Source organism: Anolis carolinensis, chromosome 1 (assembly GCF_035594765.1).
Source record: "Anolis carolinensis isolate JA03-04 chromosome 1, rAnoCar3.1.pri, whole genome shotgun sequence".
NCBI classification, from domain to species: Eukaryota; Metazoa; Chordata; class Lepidosauria; order Squamata; family Dactyloidae; genus Anolis; species Anolis carolinensis.
This window is the reverse complement of record NC_085841.1, coordinates 206951008-206968736: the sequence shown is the minus strand read 5'-3', so window position 1 is coordinate 206968736 and position 17729 is coordinate 206951008. Positions and strand designations below refer to the sequence as shown.

The following is a 17729-nucleotide window of genomic DNA, read 5'->3' as shown; positions in this document are numbered from 1 at the left end:
ATGAATTGGATGAAGGCTAAGAAGTTGAAGCTTAATCCAGACAAGGCAGAGGTCCTCCAGGTCAGTCTTGGGACTGATCAGGGTATTGGATGGCAATCTGTGCTCGATGGAGTTAATCCCGCGAGGGCCCAGGTCCGCAGCTTGGGGGTCCTCCTCGACTCAACGCTGACGCTGATGCTCAGGTGTCGGAAGTGGCTGGGAGGGCCTTTGCACAATTAAAATTAAAGAAGTCTGATTTGGCCATGGTTACATCCAGATTGGATTATTGCAATGCTCTCTATGTGGGGCTGCCCGTGAAAATGGCCTGGAAACTTCAGCTGGTGCAAAGGTTGGAAGCCAGGCTCCTAACAGGTGCTGTCTATAGGGAGCATGCAATGCCCCTACTGAAAGAGCTCCACTGGCTGCCGGTAAGCTGCCAGGCCCAATTCAAGGTGCAGGTATTGATCTATAAAGCCCTATACGGCTCGGGCCCTGCCTATCTCCGTGATCGCATCTCCCCCTATGAACGGGCATGGGCCTTAAGATCTGCCGGGGAGGCCCTTCTCTCGCTCCCACCACTGTCCCAAGTGGGGACAAGAGAGCAGGCCTTCTCGATGGTGCCCCCCGGCTCTGGAACACCCTCCCCAAAGAGATCAGGCAAGGCCTTACATTGCCCTCTTTCTGCAAGGAACTGAAAACCTGGTGGTTCTGGGAGGTCTTTGAGCAAGATTAGTTGGTTGTTCAACATGATGACCTTGGTCTACACACTATCCACCCCTGGGTCCTATGATACACTGAAGTACAAGTCTTTGCCTATCTTTTAATTGATTATGTCAACCTCACAGCCCCAATTACTGTAATGGACTCCTTCATGTTGATTGGTACTGTAACTGTGTTCATTTTAGACTGAACTGTTTTTACTGCTGTTTTATGATATTGTTTTTATTATATTTGTTTGTTCATGCCGTTGTGTGTTTTTTGACAACTAACTGTTTCGTACATGCTGGAAACCGCCTTGAGTCCTGTCGAGGAGATGGAGTGATATATAAATAAAGGTTTATTATTATTATTATTATTATTGGGAAGACATTCCACCCTCAGTAGAAACAGTTCAACACAACTGTCTTCAAACTGGTTTTTAACGTCTTACCCCACAAGTATCAATAAAGCAAGCCTTGCTACAGTGGTTCCTTAATTCATAAACTTATTCATCTATTTTTATAATGGGACCTTTCCAGGGACACATCTGGTCAAGAAATATGCACCTCATTCAACATATTCTTTTAACATATTATGAACTTACAGTTCAATTAACAATTTCACAGCATCTAATTGTTATTTAGGGGATTTCTCATTCTCCCTGCAATATCCATTTGGCCTGACACATACAGTAACACACAGCAATGGCAAAAGGCATTTCTAAAGGCAGCATTAAAAAAAAAACATTTCTAAGTCTTCGTAAAAGCTCTGTGAAAGCCTGAATTTTTACGTAGATTTTAATATTTAAAAAGCACCAAGTACCAGACAAAACAGTTCCAGAGTACCACTATCAAAACCCTCCTCTCCTTGGTAGCTTAAATAGCAGGGGCACTCGGAAGACGCCTGCATGTGATGCAGGCATGTTAAAGCAAGAAGAGGATTTCCCTACTATTTGATATGCATGTTTGCTTGTATTAATGCATACCCTTTAATCAGGTATTGCTGAGACCCATCTAGTGTCACCATTAAAAAAACACTCAAATTCTGTCTACACCATTAGTTATATGGGCATGGCATCTAAACTCTTTAATTAACAGTTATACTAACAGCACAGGAATATAACCAGTTTTAACCTGCTAAGGCTCAGTAGTTCTGTTAAGCTCTATTGATACCTTAAACTCCAGCTTCAGATTTCTCTTCAAAAATAAATTCAGTTAAACAGCAAGAAAAAAATACATTCACGCAGCAGCACATGAATTTTTCCAATTTGCTCTCTTCTTTACAGTTTCTCCCTCCTGCAAAAACACACTTGTTTGCTTTCACGCAACTTTCATTATTTCTGAACAGTCAATGAATTGTCACTATTGCTATATTCTTTATTAGGCTAGCTACAAAGAGGTGAGGTTTTGACATAAAAAACTTAAGCTGTGAACCAATTTTGCACAGATTAAGCCTTATTAGGGCTCAACTGAGGATTGCCACTATTTGACAATTGTAACCCTAATTTCTACATTACATTAACCAGTGTCTATTAATTTTCCTGTGCTATTTTCTTATGCAATTTTAAAGTTTCTATTTGACAGTAAAACAAATGAGTATCAACTTTCAATTTCTATCCTTTATTCTACCTATGTTCACATTACTCAGACATGTTCATGTATATTGCCTTTAAAAATACTGTATAAAATTGCATAATGATGTTAATGGAATTGCATTCCTTGCCAATTATCCCAAATGCTATAAAAGCAAATGTGAATATTAAGAATACTTTAGCCAATATAATTGTGAATCGAGCTGTATACAAAGGCTAATAAGCAAATTCTGATATCAACAAAATGCCTGTATCGATAAAGTTATCATGTGTTCCTTCTCCTCCAGCTAACCCATGTATAAACTATGTTACACAATATTGTGATATAAAGAACTTAGAGGACAAGTTGAGCTTAGGAGAAGAAAGAAAACTAAATGACCACTAACCCTTGGATGCAGACACCCTGCCAACCTTTCTAGAACACTCTGAAATGTATTAATAATGCCCTATTCTCATTGTAGAGCATATAAAACCTTATGTTCTGTATTTGTGTACATATAGACCACTGTTGAAGACAAGGGCTAGGCAACAAATGCACTAAAGACTATTTTGAAACTTCAGAAAGTTGTACTGAAACTGCTTTTAGGCAGTTTCCTTAGAAACCAAAATTATCAATGGTGGCAGTCAGCAAGAGAGGGAGATGCCATAAGAAACGTGGCTTTCCCATGAGTCCTGCAAAAAACAATTTTCTCTTCTCCTTTTCCCCCTTTTTATGATGTGTCATTTTAAACTGGAAGTTTAACATGTACTTTTTGAAACCTTTTTTGACTGAGGATCAAGACAAAAATAAAATTAATTTAATAACTTATTTCAAATGAAGCTTGGAGACTAGCAGTTGTATCCCAAGACTTACAGCTGTGATAAATAAACCCTGTCATCACCTCCTCATAAATACCATGTCTAGCTAGTCTTGAATGGGAGTATAATGCAATGGAATAATCAAACAGTGCTCAAACAGTATGGAATGACAAGGTCATTTTATCCAAAGTATATATTGATGAAATATATAAATAAAATATGCACTTACTATTTTTTTCTTCTGGGATTTTAGGTCTTCCAAGGCATCATCTAGAAAAGATTTAAATTAATGTGACAAGTCACATGCATCTAATATACACTGATGATAAAACATCCACTCTCAGCATTTGAATACAGGATATTTTCCCAATCAATTGGTCAAAGTTTCAATAGAACATTAACTATATCTCTGTATTTTTGCTAATTAATGAGAGACTTCTTTAAGACACATTAACTTTCACAATCAACTTACCATTTTTATTGCAACCGAGTGTAGTGAATTATGAAGACCTCTAAAAATGTATGCAATAGTTTATCAATCAAGCTGCTATTAGAATTAAAATTGTTTGACCTTTTGTAAGAGTTTCAACAGACAAGACAAAAAAATGATGTGAAGTTGCTGATACAGACATGACACTTAATAAAAAGTGTATTAAGCTAAACTTAAACAATGCTCTAAGATTTAAAGTGTTAAAAATCAATCCCCAAATTAGCAAGTGTTATCAGAGATTCAATCTTGTAAGGCTTGTGGGTTAATAAATCCTGTTTTATTCAAGAAATGACTTCTAGTCAGAAAGTCAATCCATTATAGTGCAAGAAAAGGGATACTATTATGTCATAAAAGTGCCATCGCATCTTAGCTCAACCTCTTGGAAAGGAAAGAAATTTGGAATGTAATTTTTAAAATGTCAGATCTTTCATGAAGTCAAAGCAATCAGTTTTAAATTTTAGACTATTTTAATAAAGGAAGCCACTGCCAAAATAGTAAAATCAGATCTATTAAAAGCACATCAGATGGACAGGGCCTGTACCATATTTGTAAAAGGCCTAGAACACAAATGGTACTACTTAAATGCTAAATTGTTTATTAACATTGTTTGAGGAGAAGGGATCCTTCTTGCATACCATGTTTATGTCAGAGGCATTCATTGCATTATTAATATTCAACCTATCAAATAAGTACAATTTGTTAGACAGTATTCAAAGACTGGTTAGAAACAGAGTGAATTAATGTAGCACAGTGATTAATCATTGATGGAATTGGAAAGTTACACTCAAATCTCCACTTTGTCAATAAATTTACTAGGTCAGCTTGAAAAAATGATTCTCACTAGGTCAGCTTAGGCAAATCACTATCTTATTTGGCTACAGTAAGGAAAGAAGTGATACCCCAATATACACTGCTTACAATGCCTTGGGAGGGAATTAGTGAGCCAGAATTTCTACAACAACCTATCCTTTTAAAGATTTATAACACATATAGATAATAGCATGTTTTTCAAAACCACAAGGGATTTTGACCATTAATAACCAGCATCAAGGATAAGTGGCAAGAAACAGCTTTCAAATCATGGATTCAAGTTCCCTTTGTAGTAAACCATCCACTTTGGGTAGATTTGCATCCAAAATAAAAGACAGCCTATGATGATTTCACCTGCACTCTTAAAATGAGCAAGGAAGAGAATGCTAAACTAAAGGGATGGAAATCTTCAACAGGCTTCTGCTAATTCTAGCTATGCTCAACTTCAAATAATTTTATATACTCAGAGCTACAAAATATAGTTAGACTGTATCACTGGCCCTCCACACTTGTGATTTGTCATTCATAGATTTCATTATTTTTGAGTTTATAGCTGCCACTAAACAAAACTTCCTTGCCTTTCAATCTGATGTCACTTCCAACAGTGCCGGCTGGATTTTAAACCACTTTCCAGCCCATCAATTTATTTGCTACAATCCTCTTCTTCGCAATCCTTTCCTGGTTTTTGAAAAGAACCAGTCAAATTTTAAATTCCTTTCCAACCCATTGATTTCTTCACTCTTCTTCCCAATCCTCTTCTAACCTTCCAAAACAACCAGCCAGATGTAATTCTTTTCCAACTGATTGAGCTTCTCACTCACCTGCTCTTCTTCCTAATTCTCTTCTATATTCCAAAAGAGCCAGATTTTAAACTTCTTTCCAACCCACCAATCTCCTCACTCCCTTTCCTAATCCTCTATCCTCAATCTTCTGTCTTCCCAAACAGATTTTAAATCTCTTTCCAATGCATCAACCTCTGTTGGAAGGTACTGTTGAAAGGATAGACAGAGAGGAGTGAAGTGAGGTGAGGTTATCAGGGTCTCAAAGGAGATTTCAAACCATTTTGGCTTCTCTTGAAGAACAGAAGGGGATTGGGCAGAACAGGAGTGGGAAAGAAAATTAATGGGTTGGAAAGAGTGTTAAAATCTGACTAGTACTGCTACAACGATAGCAGATAAAGAGGAAGAGGAGTGCTTGCCTCTTGGGAGGACATTTTACACTCCAAAAAACCCTTCTGTCAGAAATCCTGGGGCACAGCCAGACCTATGAATATTCCTCATCCTACAAACCCCATTTATTGTGAGTAATGTCTCATTACCAAGAGGCTGAATACCCAACCCCAGACTGGAAAAATTCCAGCTCGAAGTATATTTCTTATGTTTAGATAAAGCATTGATTTCTTCATCCACATCAGAACAGAAATATATTTTTAAAGCACCATACAAGACTATTCATACATCTAAGTTACTACCATGAACTCTGAGAGGCAGCAAATCTCCATAATTACAGGCAAGATCTTTTCCTAGTCCAATTCCCCTGAAATCTTTGGCATTTCCTCCATTCAAAAATTATCCAAGCCAAATTGTGAGCTAATTCAGTTGAGATAGTTAGTGGGCTCAGAGAGTCTAGTGACTTAAAAAGGACCAAAGTTCCACAAAAATTGAATTCACTTCCTCTGGTGGCCAACTAGACTCCAAGGGAAGCCCACAATCAAGGCATGAGAGCAGCTGCATCCTTTTGTTTGCAAATGAATCTGAGAGGCATGCTACCTCCATAGTGGATAATATATAGGCAGTAGCCAGCCATGGAGGACATTAGTCTCCATGAATTCATCTAACTTCCTTTTAAAACATGGCAACTATCACTACATCATCATTGTATACTACAAGTTTCAGTATCAGATGTGTTATCAATTACATATAGACCAAACTTAATGTAAAATATCTAGATGACCAGCTATATGCAAGATGCTAAACTGCACAAGGTGAGGTTGGAAAGTCAAGGTGGTGTACTCTGCACTCAGGGCACAGCAAAATTAAGGTTTGCTTTTTGTAATTTTTTTCCAAATAGTTTGAGCCATAGCTGGTTGACTTCATGGATGCAGAAGGCCAATTGTATTTAATTTCTCTATACCAGCAATTGAACTAGGACAACATGCCATCACAATAACATAAACTAAGATACTTGAAACATTCCATAATTTGACTAGGATCCAATAATAGTATACTTTAAAAGAATCTTGCCTCTTTGACAATAGCCAGCTTCCATACTTTTCGGTCCATGGTCAACTCCATGCTGGTAAGTAACTCTAATAAGCCAGAAAGGGCACATGTGCATAGAGCATGTAGGTTGCTTGCCTGGCTTCCTAAAGAATCTTGTCCTTGGATCTTCATTTTGCGTAAATCAGAAATTCTGGGCCTGTCAGATACTAATGCAAAACATTCTGTCTTTGAATAACAGAGGAGGAAGAATTCAAGGAAATCTTGGCCCTCGAAGAATGCTGCTACCCGAGGGCTGTCAAGTGACCATCCACACTTTATAACTTAAAATAATGCACACTGCCTTGACTGCAATGATATTTGAACTATATGGGGCATGAAACATGGGGATATCTAAAATGCAATGCATTTATCAAAATATAAATGGGTTATAATCACACTTAACTTCTTATATAATAAAAAGTAATTCAAATATTCTTTTATCCTGTAATCACTTTAGTGTTCAGCTTTCAGATACATTTAAGTACCTAACAATTAATCTACCCATCTCCACATTTTATATCCGTTTTCCATTTTATAGCTGAATAAAAAGTTGAGTAACTTTCTTCACGTCTTACAGAACATAAGTCATAAAGCCTACCGTTTGCAAGATGTTTGACACAAGGCAACGGTCAGTGTAACTATCTACACACTCATCATTTTTAGATTTATAGAATCCACAAAAAAAATCTAAGAAAATTATACTTACTGTTTCTTTCCGTTCTTTTAGAAAAGATGTAGATAAGGAGTGTTCTTACAGACCAAATTCTGGGAAAGAGAGAGATGGAGGGAAAGAATTTCTAACATTAAAATTTAGACAAGAGTAAACTGAATGTCAGTGTCATTCTTCAATATCTTAACATGGCTAATTAATTTCACAATTGATTCTAGTCTCCCTAAAGAACTGGCACCAAAAATACTGCTGCACAGACAATAGCGGAACTGCTTTAAGGAAAGAGCATTAAGACTGCAAAATAATGAGTGTGACATACACAGATTGCCAGATAAAAACCAAGATCCAGTCATCTTATCCATGAATGGAAGTTATAATGTTCTCTAAATATTACTGAACTGCACCTCCCAGCCTTCCTACCCAACATCTGAAGAAGCACCCAATCTTCTTCTCAACTTAATCCACTGCACTCCCAACTACGGTATATATCTACACAAATGAAGCAAACCTGTACAAGGGCTCTTCGTATTAGAGGATAGTGCCATGTTATATATACTTTCCTACACAAAACTGCTTATCCAAACACCTACCTTGAACCAAAAGGCTCATGGAAATTTTCTGCAGGAACAGACAGATGTAAGCATGAAGACTGATTCCTTATTCCCATTGTCTGCCACAGTTTGAATAAAATCAGGGCTCCCAGCAAAAGGCAATAGGAATGTCCTCTGAGGAGGATTTGAACATAAAAGGTTATACCTGCAAACACTCCCCATCTTTTTTCTAAGCATAGGGGCCCCATGGACAAGTGGAAGTAAAACTAAACCACAGGAAAAACCAAGGAAAGCAAGAACATATATGGCACCATTGTAGTGCCTCAAGGGTTTTTGGATACATTGACTGACAGAACCCTACAGCTTACTTGGACAGCTTGTCATGTTACTGAAGCCTATCAGCTTGTCATTAATAGCGATATTCCAAATTTCCCTGTACCATTTTTCTAAATTTCCGTTTTTTTCTTTCCAGTTTTTTGCTATTAGCAATTTTGCTGCTGTTATCAAATTAGAAACCAGTTCTTTCTCCTCTTGTGAGGGAATTGTATTGTCATGCATAAGTAATAATGCTGATTTAGGTGTATTCTCTATCTCTATTTTTATTATTGCCCTTATTTCTTTAAATATAATTTCCCAAAATTTTTGTATAATTTTACATGACCACCACATATGAAGATATGTCCCTATTTCCTGACAACCTCTCCAACATTGATTTGTGTATTTTTTATCAATCTGATTTAATCTAATGGGAATTAGGTACCACCTCCATACCATTTTGTAATAATTTTCTTGTTCTCCCTCCCCCGTCTCTATTTTACACATGGACTTTATTCAGAGTTTTGCACATAGCAAAACATAGCAATTAATGTCTTTGTTTTAATAATTGTCATGTTATGTTGTTTTATAACTATGTAATTTATGGACTGTTTTTCTTATGTAAGCCGCCCCGAGTCCCTTCGGGGAGATGGAGGCGGGGTACAAGAATAAAGTTGTTGTTGTTGTTGTTGTTGTTGTTGTTGTTGTTATTATCTCATTATACAGGTTGAGTATCCCTTATTCAAAATGCTTGGGTTTAGAAGTATTTTGGGTTTCAGATTTTTTCAGATTTTGGGATACTTATATTTGGATATGTATACATAATGAGACATCTTGCAGGTAGAACACGTCTTATACACATAGCTTGGGAGTCCTATATACATACACAAAAGCAGTTTTATCTACAATATTTTTAAATAATTTTGTACATGAAACAAAGTTAGCTTACAAACAATAATCAGAAAGCAAAGGTGTTACTATTTCAGCCATCAATATAGACATTTTCAGATTTTGGAATTCTAGATCGGGGATGTTCAACCTGTAGTTGGGAAGTGCTTTCCTAGACCCTATGAAAAGCAGACCCAGTACCCCTTCATATCCTTTATTTCTAGAGCAAGGGACCGCACCTTACACCATTTGTCACCACTGGCTATGCTAGCTTAATGTTGAACAGAGCTGCAAGTCAAATAACTGATGGTCCACTCCATTCTACATTATACTCTGTTACCTCTATCAGCCTTTTTTCTAATATATATGTACCAAAGATATTAAAATTGTGGGATCCACAATATCACAGAATGTTCCAAAAGAAATCTTATAAAATGATGAATAGAAAACCAGTACAACTTCCTACGGTCTTGTTGAAATATCTGCCTAATTAGGCACTCCAAGAATTGGGACCCTCTCTGTAAGGAGGTCAAGATTGATCTTCCCGCTGGCAAGTTAAAATATTCTTGTGCCATCAAGCTTTTAGAAACTCACTGGGATGGGCTTTTAATGTGTGTTGTGCTGTTTTATGGCACGTGTACAATTTTTAAATGATTTTTAATGTTATTAGCTTCATCAACTGCGTAATTATCTCTTAAAATAACTTTTATAAGTGTACTTTTATGGATATTTTTGAATGAAATATGTTATTTAGCCACCTTGAGTCTCACTATTGGGAGAAAGGTGGGATATAAATGAATATAACAAAAACAAATTGAAATAGTTGTCTTCCGTAACTGGACACAGTATGAGGAGATCTCCACAATGAACCAATCCTTCAACCTCTGCCTTATACCCCCTTCTTTTATTCATACATCACACAATCACCTATTAAAATGCAGGCAAAAGCTTTCTTGCAGACTTGTTGCCTTATGCTAGATTTGTTTTCAGTTGCAAATTCTGTTTGTAGTGAAATAAATGACAAGACTTTTTATTCGCCCCACATTTGTAGCACATCAGTTGATCGCAGTACAACTAAGAACAGAATAGTAGCATCAATTGCTTCAATAAAGTTTTCATCATTCCAGAACGACTCCTCTTTTTGGCCTTGACACAATATGGAAAGACTGTTTAATCATATTAGATCAACACTTTTAAAAGCAATTTTATTTTGTGAATTGCAAACCACTTTTTGTAAAATATGAAAGATACGAATGAAGGAAAAAATCTTCTCTTGGTGACATTGAGAAGCATAAATATTTTTGGTTGTTGCATATTTTACAGTCTTTTTCAAAATAACCAGTAGATCAGGCAAGTTTTAAAGTTTCAATGATATACTGCACTTTTAGTATGCAAACTCAAAAATGAAGACTTTGCTTTTAGCCTTTTATTCATGTTTGACAATTCTGTACATTTTTAACGGTTTCAAGAAAGTTATTTGAATAACTTCCATTTAGAATGCTTTGGATTTCAGAAATGATACCATCTCACATGACCCTATTTTCTCAAGTCTTCAAGCAGCAATTTAAATGCATGCATCCAGTTAGGCAAGCTTCCTGGAAGCCTGCTCACTTCGCCAGCATCAGGAACTATAAAATCCTTGGAGAATGACCTAAAGTAGCAATTTTCCACAGGACAACTCAAACTGGGAAAGATAGTCATTATTTACTTTGTTTAAGGTTGAAAAATTTCTAAAGTATATAATTGGCCACTCCAATTATTTAGTGTAGATTCACCTCTTGATCAAAGGCAACCATGGTCTGGCAGTGACTGGTAGTGGCTATTCATGTCTGTATGTGGGCAGAAAAGGGACTAAAATCTTTTTAAAGAGACAAGATCCTCCCCCTCACACACTCTCCCACTCTGCTATCTTCACATTGACAACTATTTTCCATTCACTCTTCCTCTCACAAAACAAGAAAACTGCTGTTATTACCATTCAATCTTACTACAAATCTGCATTTTCTCATTCAGTTTCTCTTTTGAAGACTGGCCCATCTCATCTGATGTCTTATCCTCTTTGTCCCATGCTCAGCCTATTTCTTGCAGTCCACTGTTTAGCACTGCAACCTCTCCACTAGTCCACCAATATTCCTTGCATCACAGTTATAACCATCCAGTTTTAAATATATTGTGTAACTGTGGCCCCTATCTCTCAAAAGATGGAAAGGGTCAACCAATATTATCAGAGGGTTGAAGCAATTTCTCTATAGGGAAAATTTGGTAGGTATTCAGTTGACCTAACAGAAGCTGAGGAGATCAAGAAAAGGTGGCGAGAATATACAGAAGATCTGTACAGGAAGGATAATTATCTAGAGGACAGCTTTGACAGTGTGATGAGTGAATTAGAACAAGAAATCCTGAGGAGTGAGGCTGAATGGGCCTTAAGAAGCATTGCTAATAACAAGGCAGCAGGAGATGACGGGATCCCAGCTGAGTTGTTAAAAATCTTGGAAGTTGATACTGTCAAGGTGATGCATGCCATATGCCAGCAAATATGGAAAACACAGATTGGAAAAAATCAATTTATATCCCCATACCAAAAAAGGGAAACGCTAAAGAATCCTCAAACTTCTGTACAGTGGCACTTATTTCCCATGCCAGTAAGGTAATGCTCAAGATCCTACAAGGCAGACTCCAGCAATACATGGAGCAAGAGTTGCCAGATGTCCAAGCTGGGTTCAGAAAAGGCAGAGGAACAAGAGACCAAATTGCCAATATCCACTGGATAATGGAGGAAGCCAGGGAGTTTCAGAAAAAACATCTACTTCTGCTTTATTGACTATTCTAAAGCCTTTGACTGTGTGGATCATAATAAACTATGGCATGTTCTTGGCGGTATGGGGATACCAAGTCACCTTGTCTGTCTCCTGAGAAATCTGTATAAAGACCAAGTAGCCACAGTAAGAACAGATCATGGAACAACAGACTGGTTCCAGATTGGGAAAGGAGTATGGAAGGTGTGTTGTCGAAGGCTTTCATGGCCGGGATCACAGGGTTGTTGTATGTCTTTTGGGCTGTGTGGCCATGTTCCAGAAGTATTCTCTCCTGACGTTTCGCCCACATCTATGGCAGGCATCCTCAGAGGTTCCATACCTCACAACCTCTGAGGATGCCTGCCATAGATGTGGGCGAAACGTCAGGAGAGAATACTTCTGGAACATGGCCACACAGCCCGAAAGACATACAACAACCCTGAGTATGGAAGGGCTGCATACTTTCACCTTCCCTATTCAACTTGTACGCAGAACACATCATGCGACGTGCGGAGCTTGACGATTCCAAGGCCAGAGTTAAAATTGCTGGAAGAAACATTAACAACCTTAGGTATGCAGATGATACCTCTCTGATGGCTGAAGGTGAGGAGGAGCTGAGGAGCCTTATCACCAAGGTGAAAGAAGAAAGTGCAAAAGCTGGGCTGCAGTTAAACATCAAGGAAACCAAGATTATGGCAACCGGGCTGATTGATAACTGGCAAATAAAGGGAGAAAACATGGAGGCAGTGACAGATTTTATATTTCTAGGCATGAAGATTACTGCAGACACAGACAGCAGCCAGAAAAATCAGAAGTCGTTTACTTCTTGGGAGGAGAACAATGGCCAACCTCGATAAAATAGTAAAAAGCAGGGACATCACACTAGCAACGAAGGTCCACATAGTGAAAGCAATGGCATTCCCCATAGTAACTTATGGATGCAAGAGCTGGACCATAAGGAAGGCTGAGCGAAGGAAGATAGATGCTTTTGAACTCTGGTGTTGGAGGAAAATCCTGAGAGTGCCTTGGATCGCAAGAAGATCCAACCAGTCCATCCTCCAGGAAATAATGCCCGGCTGCTCACTGGAGGGAATGATATTAGAGGCAAAGTTGAAGTATTTTGGCCACATCATGAGGAGACAGGAAAGCTTGGAAAAGATCACGATGCTGGGGAAAATGGAAGGAAAAAAGAAGAGAGGCTGACCAAGGGCGAGATGGATGGATGGTATCCTTGAAGTGACTGGGTTGACCTTGAAGGAACTGGGGGCGGCGATGACTGACAGGGAGCTCTGGCATGGACTGGTCCATGAGGTCACGAAGAATCGGAAACGACTAAACGACTGAGCAGCAGCAGCGTTCAGTTGAGTGGAGGAGAAAGCAAATAAGGAAAAGATAGAATGAATGCATACCAAACGATGTTTAGTGTGCAAGAAATGTAGGGACAGAATTCCCACATCATTTCTCATAATAACAGACTCTTGAGTAGTACAATGAATCTAAATGAATCAGAAATTCAGAACTGATAAAAAGGCTATACTTCTATACAGTGTATGATTATTGGAGTGCTCTGCTGTGATGTACAGTTATGGCCAACAAATTAGATTGTTTTTAAAAGGGAATCAGACAAATCCATAAAATCTATATATATAAAAATGTAATGTGTGTTTCTCCCATGGAGTAAACAACAAAACCACTGAACCAAATCACACCAAATTTGGCCACAAAAGACATAGTCATCAAATCTATGTCTTTCAATAAAAAAAAAACCCTAGAAAAATAGTCCAAATTACAAAGGATGAGGAAGAGCCTTTCTCCCCCTAACTGCCAGTCAGAAAGCTAGGCTCTGCTGCCTTTAGGTTCCTGCTGCCTTTAGGCCCTTCCTTTCATGTCCTAGCAACTCACTCAGCAAAAATGGCACCCAGGGCACAAGCAGAATGCACTTAGGCCTGATCCACACTGCCTATAAAATACAGATTATCTGATTTGAACTGGATTATATGGCAGTGTAGACTCAAGGCCCTTCCACACAGCTATATAACCCAGAATGCCAAGGCGCACAATCCACAGTATCTGCTTTGAGCTGGATTATCTTGAGTCCACACTGTCATATAATCCAGCTCAGTGTGGATTTTATTCAGCTGTGTAGAAGGGACCTCATATAATCCAGTTCTAAGCAGATAATATAAGATTATAAATATAATATATAGTCATTACTGTGGTACAATAATACAGAACAATATAATCTCTAAAATCAGGACAGTAAATAAAGAGAAACACTCTGAAAACAGGGAAATTCCAGACAGGAAACAACCAGGGCCAGCTAACACCTCCCAACAAAGAATTCCCCCAGGCAGGACGCAGCCAGGCTTTGAATCTGCAAGGCAATTAAATGCTAATCAAGGTGGTTAATTGCAGCATTCATACCTGCCACACCGATACTATTAATTGCTCTTCAACCTGGCTAACCAAGGATTCCACAAGGTAGAAAGAGGCCAGGCTTTGAAGCCACAAGGCTACTCTCTCCCATTCAACCTGGCCTAGCAAGGATGCCCCATGCTTTTAAGCTGCAAGACTATTCAGTGCAATTCAAGCTGGTCAAACAATGATTCTCCTACAAGGAAGTAGCTAAGCTTCAAATTGGCTCTTTGAATTAGGGTGCTACTCCAGCTCGCCAGACAAGAATTCCCCTTGCTATAACACAGCCAGGCAGTGAAGCTGCAAGGCTATTCAACCAACCAATTCAACCAGACCAACAAAGGATTTACCTTGTTAGAAGGCAGCCAGGAGTGATACTACTCTGTACCATTAAAGATGATCTACCAAAGATTTCCCTAGGTAGCAAGCAGCCAGGCTTTGAAGCAATGAGGCTATTCATTGCAATTCTAGCAGCCCAAAAAACCATTCCCCTAGAATGCAAGTACCTAGGCTTCCTAGCAACAACCCTATTTCCTTGCATTCCAGCTCACCAAACAAGGATTCCCATAAGAAAAAAAAACGACCAGGCTTTGAGGCTGCAAGGCTATTCACTGCAATTCCATCTGGCCAACCAATATTCCCATAAGCCACAGCAATGCATGGCCGGAACAGCTAGTATAAGAGTATAAATGGCTACTATAGTCATAATGCTATGTATCACTTCTAGAATCAAAACTAATATGCCTCTGAATTAGCATTTACAAAGGCTACATCTATACTATAAAAGAATGCAGTTTGGCATCACTTTAACTGCTATGGCTCAATGATATGAAATTCTGGGGTTTGTAGTTTGGTGAGGCACCAGAACCCTTTGGCAGAGTAAACTAAAAAAACATGTAAACCTACAACTCCTAGGATTCCATAGCATTGAGCCCATGGCAGTGAAAATGGTGTCAAACTGTATTTTAGATGCACCCCAAGAGAGAGAAATATCAACAGCAGAAGCGCTTCTTGATCTCATTACCTTGCAGGTATTGCATAGGGATCTGTGAGAATCCACATAATGGATCAGATAAGCTGTAAATCCTATCCAGCAGGGAATTTCTTTTACAAACTCTGGCACTATTAGATACGCCCACCCAACTGACTACAACTCATTCTACATTGCCTTTCCAAAAACAGCACAGCTGAAAGTTATGAAAAATTCATCTTTTACTTACATCAATGGAAATGCAAAAAGAGGGAGCGTCATGACGAACCTCGCAGTCCACTCATCGGGAAGGTACCAAAAATAGATAATTATGCAGGAAAGCAGATAAAGAATAGACGAATAGAGGAGAAACCTGCCAACCCATAGCTTCTGCTGTCTCTGATTTTTTTCTCTAAATTCTTCCAATGCCTGAATATCCTGTAAATTAAAAATAACACACACTTTGGATTATTACAGTTGATATTAGTGGCATTAATATTTCTGGTCCTAAGAACTTAGGCCCCATCTACACTGCCTTATAATCATAGAATCATAGAATAGTAGAGTTGGAAGAGATCTCACGGGCCATCCAGTCCAACCCCCTGCAAGAAGCAGGAAATCAAACTGCATTATATGGTCAGTGTAAACTCAGATAATGCAGTTCAATGTAGTTAAATTGCATTATATGAGGATCCACTTACACTGATCATTGAATGCAAACTGAACTGCATATAATGCAGTTTAACTGCATTGAGATGCATTATTTAAATCTACATTGATCATATAATGCAATTCGATCTGCATTAAATGTCAATGTTTATGGTATCATAGTCTACACTGACCATATAATGCAGTTTCAAAAGTGTGTATGGCAATGTAGATGGGGCCAAAGTTGGGTATTGAAAATAATCCACATCCTTAAATGTTTAATGTAACACGCAATCAGATCTGTGCTTGTGTGGAAAAGCACATATGTGTAGCTCCCACAATAGTGCAGTTCTTCACAAATGGTGTTTCTTGTGGGGAGCAGCAATAGGGAATCCTAGGCAAGAGCAGAAATGAAACCAAGGAATGAGGAAAATTGTCAGCGAAAACTTTTCTATGTATTTTCCCATGTTGAAAACAGGCAGCCTCAAAAGCACAGTATATTTAGGATCATGGGAAGAAAAACCAAGGAAGTGCTCAATTTTATCTTCCAAGTTTACTTTATACAATCACAACGAATGCAGTACAGATGACCAACCAATTATGTACTGACATTTAGTTTCATAATCTAACATCCTGATCCTTACCATATTTACTTGGAAAAAATCTCCACTGATTTTTACAGGACTTCATCCCTAGTTTGTATCTTTATGCTACACCATCAGGCTTGTAAATAACCAGTCACCTGTGGTCAGTCCTCAAGAGACTTACTCTGCCAACAGGCTGGGCAAGATAATCTTTGATCTTGGAAAGCTAGAATGGTCAAGGAGCAAAACTGCTTAACTGTAATTGAATTAACAGAAAACATACAAGTAGATTTCAGGGGGAAATCTATTCCCTAACTGCAAATGGCAGTAGTGCACGTTTCTTCCCTTTCCCTTCTCTTCTCAGGAATAACCACAGTGTTAGAGCTTGAAAAGTTACTTTTTAAAATTCATTTGTTACATAACTCAGTGTAAGTCTTGTCATCATTGTTAAAAGGAGTTTTTATTTATTTATTTATTTTAAAATCTGGAGTTTGTTTTTTAAAATGTGGTGGTAAGGGGAGTAATTTACTCAAAAGTTAACTAAGAAAGCATTTTAACACTTCCACAAAGAAATAAAGAAAATTAACAAAAAAAATGCTGACCAAAACTAACTGAAGAGAAATTCCAGGTTTCTGAAGCAGATTTTAGGGGTACAGGGAGACACCAGTAAGAAAGAAGCATTATCCTTCTAAGTCTACTCAGAGAACTACTTCTAACCCTGAGTTTTCCCATGACTTAGTTCCATTATTTGCTAAAGATAATATGAAGTATTATGGTTCTTATGTCCTCATTAAATCTTACAGATAAAACTAGTTGTAACGTTACTTCCACAGTCTATGGAAAAACTATTGCTGAATAAGGTGAAAGCAACTGCTAGGGAAGTTTACAGCCTCAGCCTCCATACAGTCTCAGGGAACAAGTCACCTAATTCCAAGTGCAAACAGATTTAAAGAAAAATAATAAGAGGACGTTATGCTTTGCTAATTGGCTGGCTGGCTAGCTGGTAGAAGGAGAAACAGACTGGCACTTGTTAGGTAGAAAGAGAAGGTCTTCTGCACACATTCAGCAGTGCTTCCATTATATTCTTGGTGGTCGGTAGAAATATTTTTCTCACTTTTAAACGCAGACTAAATAAAGAAATATACTACTGATCCTTACCTGAGGCAATCGACTATCATTAAAAACACTTCTAAAGTGAGAGAGGTGATCTGTTTCCTTTTCTTTAGGCACTTGGTATGCTCAACTTATTAATGTTAAGCATGAGG

General features: G+C 38.1%; 1 protein-coding gene across 8 annotated transcripts in view; it reads right to left on the bottom strand.

Moving 5' to 3' along the window:
* The window catches only part of lnpk (lunapark, ER junction formation factor), a 76846-nt gene that overhangs the window by 35569 nt on the left and 23548 nt on the right, over window positions 1-17729 (bottom strand). For all 8 annotated transcript variants that reach the window (XM_016996718.2, XM_008118956.3, XM_062964291.1 and 5 more), the window contains 3 exons: window positions 15483-15670; window positions 7335-7393; window positions 3297-3337 (listed from right to left, as the gene is read on the bottom strand). In XM_016996718.2, coding sequence (XP_016852207.2) covers window positions 3297-3337; window positions 7335-7393; window positions 15483-15670 — 288 coding nt within the window. The remainder of the gene's footprint in view (window positions 1-3296; window positions 3338-7334; window positions 7394-15482; window positions 15671-17729) is intronic.